The following is a 14846-nucleotide window of genomic DNA, read 5'->3' on the forward strand; positions in this document are numbered from 1 at the left end:
TCCAAAAAATGAAACCAGATGGATCCAACACAACACGCTTCTACGGATTACCCAAAATTCACAAACGAGGGCCCCCCCTCAGACCCTTAGTCTCCCTACCTGGAACACTAATGTACAGATTAGCCAAGGAGCTACACAAAAGACTAAAACACTTATTAGAAGACTCAGACCACTCCATCCACTCCACCTAAGGATTCCTGAACACCATCAAAGATACCAAGATAGAAGAGGATGAAATAATGGTCTCCTTTGATGTAACAGTCCTGTTCACATCCATCAACATCAACCTGGCCAAGGAAACATGAGTACACTTTTAGAACCATAGACGCTTACTCCAAACACCACCAACTTCATCAGCAAGGACAATGTTGTTAAGCTACTGGACCTATGCCTTACCACCCACTTCACTTGCAATAACAAAACCTGCAGACAAACCAACAGAACACCCATGGGATCTCCGATATCAGAGTTGATAACAGAGGCAGTAATGCAGAGACTCAAGCAAACAGCTCTGCCAATCATCCAACCCAAACTTTGGGTCCGCTATGTAGATGACACATCTGTCATCACTCAACAAAACAAATTAGAGGAAACCTTCAAGACCATCAATAATATCTTAACAGCATAAAATTCACTAAAGAGGAGAAAAACAACAACAAACTGCCATTCCTAGATGTCACAGTAGAGCAAACAGACATTGGGGAACTTCAAACCAGCATCGACAGGAAAAGAACACGTATGAACTAAATACTGAATACACCTACACCTACAAACAAAGCTGCATTAGATCATTGTTTCAAAGAGCCATCACACACTGCAGCACAGAGGAACTACGAAGAGCAGAGGAAAATCACTTATATAGTGTATTCAAAAAACACGGGTACCCAATGAACACAGTCCACCAATTTCTCAGCAACAAACCTAAACAAGCAGACAATACATGTCCAGAAACCCAAGTCATTCTCCCCTACATCAAAGGCATCTCGGAAATGACTGCCAGACTACACAGACCTCTTGGCATCATGGTAGCCCACAAACCCACCAACACACTAAAACAGCAACTAATGAACTTGAAAGACACCATACAGACGTCAAGCAAAACTAAAGTCATTTACAAAATACCTTGCAAGAACTGTAATTGGACAAACAGGCAGAAAGCTTACTACAGCATACATGGACATCAACTAGCCACAAAAATACATGACCGACTCTCACTAGTATCTTTACATACAGATGAAGAAGGTCACCACTTTGACTGGGACAACACATTCATCCTAGGATAAGCCAAAAAAGAGACAGGCACGACAATTCCTATAAGCACAGCATTCCAACTGAACTCTATCAATAAACACATCAACTTGGACCCCATTTACCACCCTTTGAAAAAAAGAACAGGAAATGATATCACCAAAGGAACTGGAATCACCAACCTAAGGAAACCTAAACACATAAATAGAAAGCGAGTCACTAACACCAGTGTTTCCCAGAGATTCACTGATGATGTTACCTAGTATGGTGATGAATCATCTGAAAACAAACTTTCCAGCTCAGCATGCAAACTTACATCCCGAATCTTGTACAGTTGTAACAATACTTCATTATTCTTACATATCCTAACAATGAAGTCCAAAACTCCATTTGTCATCTTATTTACTTACACGCAAACTTCTTGTGTTTCATGCATAAAAACACCCAGATCTCTCCACACTGCATGTTTTGGAGTTTCTCTCTCTCTCTCTCTCTTTTTCTCTCTCTATTTAAATAATGGCCTGCCTTTGGATTCTTCCCACCAAAATACATGACCTCACACTTTCTACATAAAAGTCCATTTACTAAGTTTGTGTCCACTCACTCAACTTTTCTATCTCCCATTAGAGATTCTATATATTCTCATCAAAAACATAGTCAGCAAATTTGGATACACTATTCTCTGCCCCCTCTTCCAAGTCATTAATTGTGCTATTTCACTAGTTACTTATTTCTAACCTGAAAACGATCCATTAATACAGACACTCTGTCTTCTGAGTGTTAACCAATCCTCAATTCATGCTAAGGCATTACCCTAATACAGTGAGCCCTTTTTTCCCCAATAACCTTTCATGTGGCATATTATTGAATGCCTTCTGGCAATCCAAATACATCTGTTAGTTACTTCTTATCAATTCTGCTTGTATATCCTCAAACAACTCGAGCAAGTATGTCAAACATGGTTTCCCTTTCACAAACCATTTTGATTCTACTTGTTTTTAATCAAGCTTTTCTAAATGTCCTGTTATTGCTTCTCGAATAATGGACTCTAGCTTTTGCCCAATGACAAATTTTAGGCCATCTGGCTGATAGTTTCCTCCCTTCTGGAATAGGGGCATCACATTACCAGCTTCCATTTTACTGGAAGCCTCTTGCAATACAATGATTTGTGGGATATTTTGACAGATGCCACCAATATCTCTGTACCCACTTCCTTTAAAACCCCTGGATGCAAACCATCAGATCCTGATGACTTGTCTGACTTTAATACCATTAGTTTGTCAATACTTTGTGCCATATGCTGAGTCTGTTACAATACCTTTTCTCTCATTAGCACCTCACTTACTTAATATCTTTGGGATGTTTATAGCATCCATAAAAAATACTGTTTTAAATTATCTGCCATTTCCCTATTTTCTGTTTTTATTTCCCCAGCTGCATCCTTCACACTTACTTTAGCTACTCTCTTTTTTATTTATCCATTAGTTATTGTTAATTGTTATTATATTTTTTGCCAATTTAATTTTATAATCAATTTTCTCCCTTCATGTTAGTGTTTTAGCCATCTGAGCTGGCCCCTAATAAAAATCCCAATATTCTGACCTACCGCTTGTTTTAAACCATTTTGTTTTTGATTGGATACTCTCCTTGACCACCTTTGTCAACCATGGGTGGTTTATGCTTCTCATTGAGTCCTTCATTTTGATTAGAATTAATTTTTTTATGAATGTTATGAAATATCTGCCTAAATGTCTGCCACTGCTCATCCATCGACATCTCCTTTAGTCCATTTTCACCACCTACTAAAGACAATTCTTTCTTCATACCTCTGTAATTGTGTTTAATTAAGCTGAAGACACTGGTTTGACAGCAGAGTTTTAAATTCTATCATACTATGATTGCTACACTCCCAGAGGATCCTTAACTATGAAATTTCTTATTAATCCTACCTCATTGCACATTAGTAACTCAGTTTGCTGGACAACTGCAATATGGAGTGATATCAACAGTGTGGGTTCAATACCTGCACCAGCTGAATTTACTATGAAGGACTTTCCTTTTCAACTTCTTCCCTTGCCTAAGGCCTGGTGACTCTAGGTTTAAAACACCACAAGTTGTTTCTCTTTAATGAAAGAACAGCTCTGTGGTCCAGTAAGATTATGGCTACTTTACCTTTACCTTACACCCAAAATATCATGTTCTTGTGTAGTTTTACAGTATATTCCTCACACACTCCACAAATTTCTCTTCCTTGTTACCATTGACCATCCGATTTTTCCAATCCAAATGCAAATTAAAATCATCCATACGAAGTAGGAGCAGAAGTAGACTAATCAATGCATCCTGTATGCTCTGCCATTTAATGAGACAATGGCTGAGTGATAATCCTCAACTACATTTTCCTGTCTTTTCCCCATTAGCCTCGATTGCTACCAATTGTTAAAACTGTGTCTACCTCAGCCCTGAATATGCTTTACAATCCCATCCAAGGTAAAGAATTCCACAGATTCAACACCCTCTGAGAAAAAAATGCATTTATATAGCATCGCTAATGTAGCAAAATATCTCGAAACACCTCAATGAATCTGAATGAAAAGTATGACAGTCAGCCACACTTGGATATGGCAATACGTAATTTGACACAGGTTTTAAAGAGAGAGGTGCAGAGGTGTTTAAGAGGACATTTCCATGTTACCTCAGTATACCTTATTAAGGCACTACAAAAGTGCCGAATCAGATATCAGAAGTGATTAGTTCACTAGTGATCACTACAGACAAATTAGTAGTGAACCACTTGGCCATTTAAGCCTGCTCATCATTCAGTAAGTTCAAGGTTGATCTGGTTACTCCACTTTCTAGCTTAACTCGAAAAATCTTTAACCCCCTTGTTTCCTTTGGGATATTACTGAGGAATTTGCTGAGCATTGCATCACTGAAAATTCTTCTTTGCTATCTAGCTAACAACAGTCTTGATGGTGGGGAAACCCAAGAGAGTGAACCTCAGAGAAAGAAAGGAAAATGTTTCACTCCAGGCAGAGAGTAGAAGCAATCTTTAAACCAATTTAATTATCCAAGCGGATTGTATTCCACAAGACAGTGTTTGTGTAGGGAAACAGAGTTCTTGAGATATCACTGTCCCACTGTTGAAAGCCTCAAACCAGCTAACAACAAAATTGCACAGCATAACAATTCACCCCTTCCTAGCCCAAATGCGCTCACTGAACTATTTCCAGGTTCGTACCTACTAGATTACAATAATTGGATATTTCCCATCCACTCCAAGTTCACATGCAGCCCAGAAGAGATGTTCTTCACAAACATTTTCCTGACTTTCTTCTTAGCTCTCCCATAAAGCCAAGCATTAACCATCAGAAACATTTATAGTAAGCATTTTATTTTCTAAGTCTAATGCTATAACCCAAATTCCATTACCGCCAGAAATGTATTCATAGCCTTTAGAAGGAGCTAATCAACTTCACGGTTTGTACAGTTAGAGCTTATGATACCCTCATGCTCATTGGCTTTTTCTTGGGTATTTCATGGGGAATAGACAACACAGAATAGGTGAAAGAGAAAGAGATAACATAAAAGTAATATAAATACAAGAGTATAAAGTATCACATTGCTTTACCCAGCCTGAGCTCAATCATTACAAAGGATTCAGCAGTTGATTGTCAGGAAATTATTGATAAGAAAACAGTTCAAAAGTGCAGCCCTACAAACACAAACTACTTTGCAAGCACAAAAGCTATAATGCTTTTCAAAACCTTACCTTCACCAGCTGCACTCTTCCTTTATTTGTTTTTGGATCGGTTATTATTTTGAAAGTCCCATTGGTATCACCCTCTACAACATGATACTCAATCTCAGAGCTGCCTGTGAATGGCTCATCATCATCTGTTGCCTGAATCTCTATCAGTACCGTGTCCAATGAAGTATCTTCTCGTAAAGTGATGGGACCGTACTAGCAAAATCAGAACACAAAGCATTAGCAAGTAAAGGCACATTCATAAGAATAGTTTTGCCTTTAGTTAAGAATATGTCCCTCAATTGCTTGTTGTCAGTGTGTGGACCTCTAAGGTCCATTCATGGCAGTGACTTGTGGAATTGGAAGTCAATGCGAAACAAAAACAGAAGTTGCTGGGGAAATTCAGCTGGCCTGGGGAGAAGAAGCAGAGTCTCCATGTTGGAATCCAGTGACCCTTCTTCAGTGTGCACGGAAGCTCAGATTGGCTGCACAGCCACTTAGCATACAGAGGTCACTGCAGGATTTTATTTTAATTTAACCTATTTTTCAAATCAATTTTATTACACTACAGGAGCATGTGGGACTTGAACCCAGGCCTCCCAGTACAGTAGTAGGGGCACTAACACTGCATCAAAAGAAGGCCCTAAACAGGATTTATTATGGCTGATTGAGATAGATCTCAATTGAAAGGGCTATAAATAGACCAACTGAACATCAAAAGTTTTCAAGCATTTTAATAAGCTGTGTTTGTATTTCTATGATGCAAGAAACTCAGCTGAACCTTGAACTCCTGTGCTAACTAGTATTAAACACATTTATCTGAGGTTCCATCACTATTTCAATTGTTGTGGTTATGCTCCTTACACAAACCACAAGAGGACTCAAGAACACAGATGAACTTTGCATTTATCCAAACAATCTCTGTGTTAGATTGTCTAAACAGAATTCTGTACAATACTCTGTCCTGGCTGTGTTCCATGTCTCGGCCCAACGGCTGTCTCTCATTGCTCTCCCACATCTATCCATTATATCCAGAAAATCATCAATCTTTATGCACATGCACTGGTTACACTTCATTCTTGTACAAAAAAGAGAAATCTTCTAATCTTAGAATTTCATTTATCCTGTATACAAGGATCTTTTTACATTCTAGTTTGCTCTCAAGTTTGATAAAGGCCTTAGTTTGTACAAGGTTACTTTCCAGTCATTTCTGCTGACGTGGACACTTAAGATGTTCAAGGTTCATGCCTTCTAACATAAGCTTTACGACATGTAGCTTATAAGGTGCTACCTTTCTCCCATCGTAACATTTTTTTTGTAAAATTTTATTTAACTTGCACTACGCCTGCAAGGACGGAAACAAATAATGACTATAATGAGTAATTTTCAAACTTCAAAAGCAATCTCAATAAAAACGAGTCAACCAATGTCACCTAAAATTATATTTGTCAAACAATATATCTTGAAGTATCCCAAATTTCAAATATTACATATTTGTTTAATGTAGGGACAGCAAAAATATATAGTAAGAAATATTGAGAGTAAACCATTTCAAACAAATAGGTTTTAACATTGACTTGCTGATCTTAGCCAAAATCTGGATCCAAATATGAAGAACGACAGCTTGTGTGTTAATAATTGCATTGATGTATGTTACTTTGCACTATACTGGCTGTAGTGTTCGGACAAAAGTATGTCGATAAAAATAAAACATTAACATAAGTAAATTCTAATCCATAATCAGGCCTTGTCCTACATTCTGCTGCAATAAACTGCAATAATGCACCCTCTTTACGTTCTTCAAATATTACTGGTCTGGTGAAATTTTCTTTACTTTTTACCTCTGATTTCTGAAAGATAGGAATCTTGTCATTGATATCAATAACAGAGATATTGACAATGCATTCAGTGGACAGTCCTAGGAAAGGAACAAGAAGCTTTAATCATTAAATAATACAAACTGTTATTAGAATGACTGTTAATAATCTGGAAATTACAACAAATTTTGTTTGGTATAATATGTGCCATGCAAATATTTGAGCATGTAAATTATAGACTGAGGAAGGGAATCCAAGGTAGGTCAAGAACGTAGATGGCAAAGGTAGTGAGGACCATGAGTGAAGAATTGAACTACTTCTGAATTTTGAATCTTGCAGAATGCAAGATCTTTTAAAATCTAACCCAAGGTCTTTGCAACCAGATGTGCCTGAGTTAACTCTTTCTGTGTGAGACCCTGTGGAGCTTCCTCCAAACTAAGGACCCCAAGATATGCACTCAGCATCACCCTAGAGGAAGTTTGTCAGAGGAAAAAACTAACAAATGTTCAAGGGGATTTTTGTGGTGGAATGTCCAGCTGAAAGCGGTTTGGTAACAAGGGTACCTCTCAGGTTGCTCTCAGCAGTCATGCCTCTGTCAAAGGTTCATGTTTTCAATCATGCACAATTTATTGTAGATTGAGCGACTCTCACCACCACGCCTCTCCAGTTGTACAGGCTGCATGTCAACAGATTCATTTGGAGGTGGTAATAATGCAGCTGAGGCAAGAAGAGATCCTTAAATGGTCACTAAGTGTTCATTGATTGACCACTTAAGGCTCTTAAATGGATGTAGGGTGGGTTGGCTGCCCATGGACCTTCCCAATTAGAAATTAATTGCACAGCGGTGAGAAGGATCAGCAATTAGTCCTGTTGACAATTCACCTCATTGTCAAGGCACCCACCTCCTTTCTTGCTTCCTGTAGTCTCAGAATATTCTGCCCTATGCTTGTGCAAAAATAAAATGGCCTCACTGCATAAAGTGAAGTTGTCTTATTTGTGGTTTAAAAAGGGAGGAAGGGATAGACAAAGTAATTACCTAGATGGCCTGGGCAATTTAAAAACAATAAAAGCAAAGCATTTACAAGAGTCATGAACTCTTCTAAGTGTGTGTCAATATATCATATTACTTCTGGCTTGTTGAGATTTATACAGATCTTCCCTTTTACCTGGTTGGTCGCTGACTAGGACTGTTAAAATATAATCTGGTGCAATGCGTTTCAGTAGATGTCCTTGGAAACGCTTGATCTCTCCTTTGAAATCATCAATACTGAACATTTCATCCTCTGGAATTTTTGGTTCTTGATCAATGATTTTAAAGCTCAAAAGAGTATTAACTGATCCATCTTCATCCATGTCATTTGCAAGCACAGTTCCGATGTAGCTTCCTGAGTTGGAAAAGTGTAGATGTGACATAAAGTAAAATATGTTTTAAAATTCATCAAAGACAAAAATAGAAAGTGTTTAAAGTACTCAGGGAGTAATTGGGAGTGAGAAGCAGAGTTAACTTTTCAGATTGGTAACTTACCTGCAGTTAACAGCAGTGACTTAAAGGTGTAAAGCATATTAAGCAAGAACAGGAAGCAGAAGAGAGGGGAGATATACATTAAAGCTTTGTGACAAACTGGATGGTAGGAGAGATTAACTTACAAATATTGATGGTGCAAGAATAATGGAGGTGGCTAACATGGCAATTAAACAAATACAAATATGATCTAATAAAGGTGTAAATTGGAATTATCAAAAAGAGAAGAAATATTGACTTATGATACGGGTATTTTTGCAGTTCAGCACCTATTCTTGGAGGGTGTTAGTAAATATTGATGGTTGGGCAATATTGAGGTGAATAACAGTGCACTAAGGGTTCAAGTTGACCATGTAAAGATGGGGTAATACTAGACACGAGGACTTAATACGAAGCATTTATGGAAGGTGAACTGGAGGATAAAATGGGCTTTGGCGTAAGAGTAATTGGTGAAGGAGAAGGAAAGGGAAGATCACATTTTCCTTTAACCTCTGTTCCAAATACAGAGTGGAGGATTCAATTGATCCTTTATTCACTGAAAACAATGCCACTTGCCTCCCACCCAGATGGAAAAAGAAAAGATTTTAATTGGCTATCTTTTATCTCATGAATATAAAATGTATCACCGTGATCTACACACATCTGAATTCCAACAGCATCACTTCATGGATCTGAGCAAAATATCTTGTCACAGGTCAGTTTACTTTTGGCAGACGGGAGGTGAGTAATGGAGAATTTAGGAAATACTCTCATCCCACCAGTGCACCTTTTACTGTCGGTTTCCACAGAACAGACAGAACTCCCACCCACCTCCAGCCATCCACACCTAACCCTCTGAGACTATTCTCTTCAAGTGATCTTTCAGTTGAAGGTACAACTCCAGTTTCCTTCATGTGTTCCTGCCTTCAGGGTCAATAATTCTCTACCTCTAAATGTGTGAAGGAAACAGAAAAGGAATAATGAGACCGATTGGATACCTAACAAATTTGTTATTTTAAAAAAATGACCTATTTAATCACCATCACTGGGCAGGGCTTAATGTAGGTGTCAAGGATGTTGCTGCCAGATGGGGAGCTGAGGGGCACACATGACTTACTTTTGAAAAAGCTTGCTGACGTAAATGCAGCATCAGGCCTGATTTGGGATCAAGAACTCTGGAGCTCTAAATCCATCTGTTCTTTGATGTTCAGTAGTGACAGCAAGGAAATGGTGGCTGCTGTCAGTACTGCAGCCACTAAGACCCAGGATTGCTGATGGGCCCAGAAGTAGATAAGTGATGGCAGGAGAGATGTTCCTGATGTGCGGGACATAAGAGGGAGAGTTGGCGGCAAGGACACAGAGCTGGTTCTTCCCTCCTTTCCAATGGTGGGTCTCAATCATGCACTGAGTATCTAACGAGGGACCTACCTCATCCCCTCCAGAAGACCCCAGCTATCTCCAACAGCATATCATTTTGAGCTTTCCATAGGACAGTCTTCCCATTCTCTACTGGGGCAGAAGCAGGCAATTGGGTCTCCACCTGCCACAGCCCACTGAATTAAATGCCCTAAACACCAAACCTTCTGGGGAAAGGGCATTTAATTTAGCCCATGATGACTGCTGGGCACAGGGGGCATAATAAAGTGCTTATAATATTGGATTAGTAACCCAGAACCCAAGGCTAAAGTTCTGAAGAACTGGATTTGAAACCCACCATGGCATATGGTGAAATCAGAGTTTGATAAAAAGCTAGTCTAATGGCACTCCTATAAATACTTTTGTTTGTTGTAAAAACTTGTTTGTGTCATCAATGTCTCTTTAGGGAAAAGAAATCTGTTGTCCTTAGCTGCTTTAGTCTGTAATTCCAGAACTGAAAATGTGTTGCTGGAAAAGTGCAGCAGGTCAGGCAGCAACCAAGGAACAGGAGAATCGGCGTTTCGGGCATAAGCCCTTCTTCAGGAATGAGGAAAGTGTGTCCAGCAGGGAGGAGGGACTTGGGGGAGGGGCATTGGAATTGCGATAGGTGGAGGGAGGTCAAGGTGAGGGTGATAGGCCGGAGTGGGGTGGGGCGGAGAGGTCAGGAAGAAGATTGCAGGTTAGGAAGGCGGTGCTGAGTTCGAGGGATTTGACTGAGACAAGGTGGGGGGAGAGGAAATGAGGAAACTGGAGAAATCTGAGTTCATCCCTTGTGGTTGGAGGGTTCCCAAGCAGAAGATGAGGCGCACTTCCTCCAACCGTCGTGTTGCCATGGTCTGGCGATGGAGGAGTCCAAGGACCTGCATGTCCTTGGTGGAGTGGGAGGGGGAGTTAAAGTGTTGGGCTATGGGGTGATTGGGTTGGTGGTCCGAGTGCGCCAGAGGTGTTCTCTGTAATTCCAGAACCACAGCAATGTAGTTGATTCTTAACTGCCTTCTGAAGTGGCCTCAGAAGGTACTCAGTTCAAGGTGAATTAGGAACATGTGTCAAATACTGGCCTTGCCATACATTTCCACATCCTATGCAAGAATGTTAAAAGTTCAATCTCTTTATATTGCTTTTTCACTCTGTGGGCCAGTCTAAGCTTCTATTTTATTACTATCATGTGAATTTTTGTGCCTAACTGTGAGATAGTTGCACAAATGTGTATTTAATTTACAAAATAATGCCTTTTAAAAAATCTTAAACCTTGAAAAACATTTTTTTTTTAAATAGACCCATGAAGGAAGTAAACTATAAATATTACAAATTTTGAACATTAGCAATTTGTACACCTCAACTACGGTGCTTGGCACATTGATTACAAAACTACTAGTGCTCCAGCACCTCATGAGCTGAAAGACTCTGAAGCAGCAACTAAGTTTGTCGCGAGTCAATGTTCACACCTGGGAAATAGTCATTTATAAAAAGACCTTAACTCATTTAACTTAGGTGAGGCAGCACAACTTTAAAAAATAAATCCAGCATCATACATATGAACATTTAACAGGGAAACCCATTGGTGGGGAAAAAAACTAGAAAAAGGATTACACTACCTGAAATGTTTTATTCTTTTTATCAGTTATTCATTTTAGTGGTTTTGACTATATATGGTTAATTCTAACCCAGGTGCTTTTACACAAAGAACATGATATCTTACATTTTATGATGTGACTGTGCTCACCTATAGGTTCATTTTCTTGGACTTCAAGAAACTTTACTTCTGGGTTACAAATGGGGTAATTATCATTGATATCTTCCACGATGATCGTAATTTCCAATGGCTCTTCCAGTGGCTGTCTGTTTTCGTCCAGTGCGTAAACTAAAAGTATATACTAAACACATGCCAAAAGAAATTAGACAATGAGGAGTATTAACCAGTAGGTAGAAAATTGCACAACTCCTACACCACCAAAATGTAGTCTTATGCAGATCACATTATCTTTTCCTATAGATTTAATAATATTACTACATCACTTACAAAAGTCATGGTTAAGCTGTGAAATATGCAAGAATAGTAATTCTATAAAAAGGAAGACAAAGCATTTTCTGTTCAAGAACTGTAACTTCTCTGTAACTTGCCAATTGCAAATCAGTTCCCATGTGGTTGGCGAGTGCCAGCTGAAACGCTGATCGCAAAACTGACCAGAGTGCAGCCCACCTCAAAAAAAGTGACCACTCTGGGACTTGCCACAGTAAATAAACTTTAGTTCAGGTAGTAATAACAGGAACAGTTTCCACAATGAATACCCTCACAGGATTTCTGAAGACTTCAATTTAAATATATGGTTTATTGTAATGTGTACTCAAGTACGGGTTCCAAGAACACATTGAAAAGTGTACAGTGTCACCACACACAAAATTCCTACATGCAAAATCTTAGTTACAGAATTGGAAAAATTGAGAAATAAGTTAAAATGTTCAGCATTACAGTCTTTAGATTAGATTTCCTACAGAGTGGAAACAGGCACTTCAGTCCAAAAAGTCCACACCGACCACCCAGACCCATTTCCCTCTGACTGATGCACCTAACACTATGGGCAATTTAGCATGGCCAATTCACCTAACCTACACATCGTTGAACTGTGGGAGGAAACCCATGCAGACATGGGGAGAATGTGCAAACTCTGCACAGTCACCAAAGATTGGAATCGAACCTGGGTCCCTGGCACTGTGAGGCAGCAGTGGTAAACACTGAGTCATCGTGCCAACTCAAAATGTAATGTCTTCCTAGTATGGTCTTCTCTTTTCCTGATTCCACATTAAATTTTACAACTTAATTTGAACAAAACTCCCTCAGATTGCTGAAAATGAATAAAAAAATAGAAGTGGCATGGTCGAGGGCAACATCACATTTGCAGCAAATAAATGCCCAACCCAAAACAACTTGAATTTTTCCAAAGTTTTTATGTTTTGTGTATAATAGGTCAATTAAATTCTACATTTAGAAATCAATTGAATCAAAATCAGACAGGTTCTACAGCGACCAGGCAATCCTCTCTGCCAGATTATCATGAATGTTGTAAAGCTATATCTCGAAATACAAAAATATCAATTAGTTCCGCTCCTCAACCACTTTAAGAACTTAGTACCAACATTTGAAGAAAATATGTTTTGTAACTTGTAGGCATGGCAACATACCTCACTAATCTGTTCTCTGTCTAATGGTTCTGTCACACTAATGTTGCCATTCGCATCGACTGCAAATGGAAACTTGGGATAAGCAAGCTCGACCTTTGGCTTGACTTCATATATTGCACCAGGTTCATTCCATTGCACCTGAATTAGAGAAACAATGCAGAGTTATAATAATTAAGGAATTATTGTCCATATTTTCTTCCTTAGAAATTAAGTTAATAAACCTTCATTTTTGTCAACGTTTTAACTTCTACTATTTAAGATGGATTATCAGCACATATTTTCATAAAATGTGAATAATTTTGCAAGAACACTATATCTCACATATATAAAATGCCAAAAAGCTGATGATTTCATTGTGACATATATAATAGTGGCACAAAATCAGTGAGTCACAGTCTACCCATTGGCAGCCTATGGGTAAACTGTGACTCACTGTTTTTGTGGCACTGTTATACATGTGATCAATCTTCTTTGTAATAGTGTTACTGGAAATGAACAATAGTCCATTGAATAACTGAATAAAAACCCCACACCTCCCACATTTAAAAAAATGTAAAACCAGACTGTGGGTAGACAGTTCTTGAATGAGTCGGCAAAAGTGAGGACTGCAGATGCTGGAAACCAGAGTTTAGATCAGACTAGCGCTGGAAATGCACAGCAGGTCAGGCAGCATCCAAGGTGCAGGAAAATCGACATTTTGGGCAAAAGCTCTTCATCAGGAATAGAGGCAGAAGCCTCCAGGGTGGAGAGATATCTGCATTTGTTTCTCCTCAGCTAGGATTTTAAATTCCAGGAAAATAGCTGAGTATGTTGGATATGCTGCCTACCTGGGAGTTTCAATTGGAGGCCTGACTGTTATTATTTGTTGAGACTGACAAATGTTGTCAACTGGCCTCCCAAGTAGGCAGTCTATCTTTTCACTGCTTCTTCCTCCTGAGAAATAAAAGTTTCCCTGCAGTAACAGCTACAAGCAGGAGGTTGATTTATGTAGTCAACCCAGCTGTTGTTTTCCATTGCAATATTGTTGGCAAGAACCTTTCTACTTCCTTCCTGAATTTTCCAAATATGTTCGTCTATGTGATTTTGAAGTATTTTTGTCCACATTCAATTTTAACATAGATCTTCAATTTCTGACATTTTTTTCAAGTAGTTTTGTGAAAACTAACAGTTTAATATTTCAACAATTTATAAGTTTTCAATCAACAGTTTTTATCAGTGTTTTTTAAATGATCCATCCTACTTTGTAGCCTTTCTTAAAACCTGATATGCTTGAACACTAATATACTTAAATTTTAAACTATATTTTTCTCACAATTCATCTTTGCTGCCCTTCTCAGTTTCTTGGCACCCCGAGTCTATTTTTATAGCGATTTATATTTTGTCTTCCTCCCTAATGCCTTTCAGTAAGTGTCATGGATCTAATTTGTTTGACCAATCTCTTTGACAAATTTCAAATATACAGTAAGTTTCCCCTTAAAATAACCTCTTCATCTACCCTTCAAATACTTTCATTTCAGTATCTGTTCCAATATTACTATTCCTATATCTTCCCCCAGAATTAGTATTTTACACACATCTATGTTCCCACCTCTCAACAATGCATTCACCTCACTTTAATTAATTCTTGGTCTGTTGAATATTATTATTGCCAACATTTTCTCTTGCCATTCAAAAAAGACCCCAAACCACTTCAAGCATTAACTCCAATGTACTCAGTCCTCCCTTACAAATAATTCCACCTCACTTCCTGTTTTCTCTTCACAGTGCTTTCTGAAACACAAATCACTTGCTATCAATGAAGTTCCAGTTATCCTACAATATCCAGTTGTTGCTTATATTCTAACATTTCTCAACATCAATAACATATTTGACCCATATAGAATATCAAACATACTAAAATGTGGTTAGGTACTTCACTAGAGCATAAAAAATTGAT

General features: G+C 38.5%; 1 protein-coding gene across 5 annotated transcripts in view; it reads right to left on the minus strand.

The window, feature by feature from the left end:
* The window catches only part of cdh17 (cadherin 17, LI cadherin (liver-intestine)), a 97745-nt gene that overhangs the window by 25121 nt on the left and 57778 nt on the right, over positions 1 to 14846 (minus strand). For all 5 annotated transcript variants that reach the window (XM_087986533.1, XM_087986534.1, XM_087986537.1 and 2 more), the window contains exons 8-12: positions 12911 to 13048; positions 11454 to 11604; positions 7980 to 8198; positions 6838 to 6914; positions 5021 to 5212 (exon numbers count right to left, since the gene is read on the minus strand). In XM_087986533.1, coding sequence (XP_087842659.1) covers positions 5021 to 5212; positions 6838 to 6914; positions 7980 to 8198; positions 11454 to 11604; positions 12911 to 13048 — 777 coding nt within the window. The remainder of the gene's footprint in view (positions 1 to 5020; positions 5213 to 6837; positions 6915 to 7979; positions 8199 to 11453; positions 11605 to 12910; positions 13049 to 14846) is intronic.

This window comes from Chiloscyllium plagiosum, unplaced genomic scaffold (genome assembly GCF_037043375.1).
Source record: "Chiloscyllium plagiosum isolate Xiang-an unplaced genomic scaffold, Cpla_swu_hap1 HiC_scaffold_4, whole genome shotgun sequence".
Lineage (NCBI taxonomy): Eukaryota > Metazoa > Chordata > Chondrichthyes > Orectolobiformes > Hemiscylliidae > Chiloscyllium > Chiloscyllium plagiosum.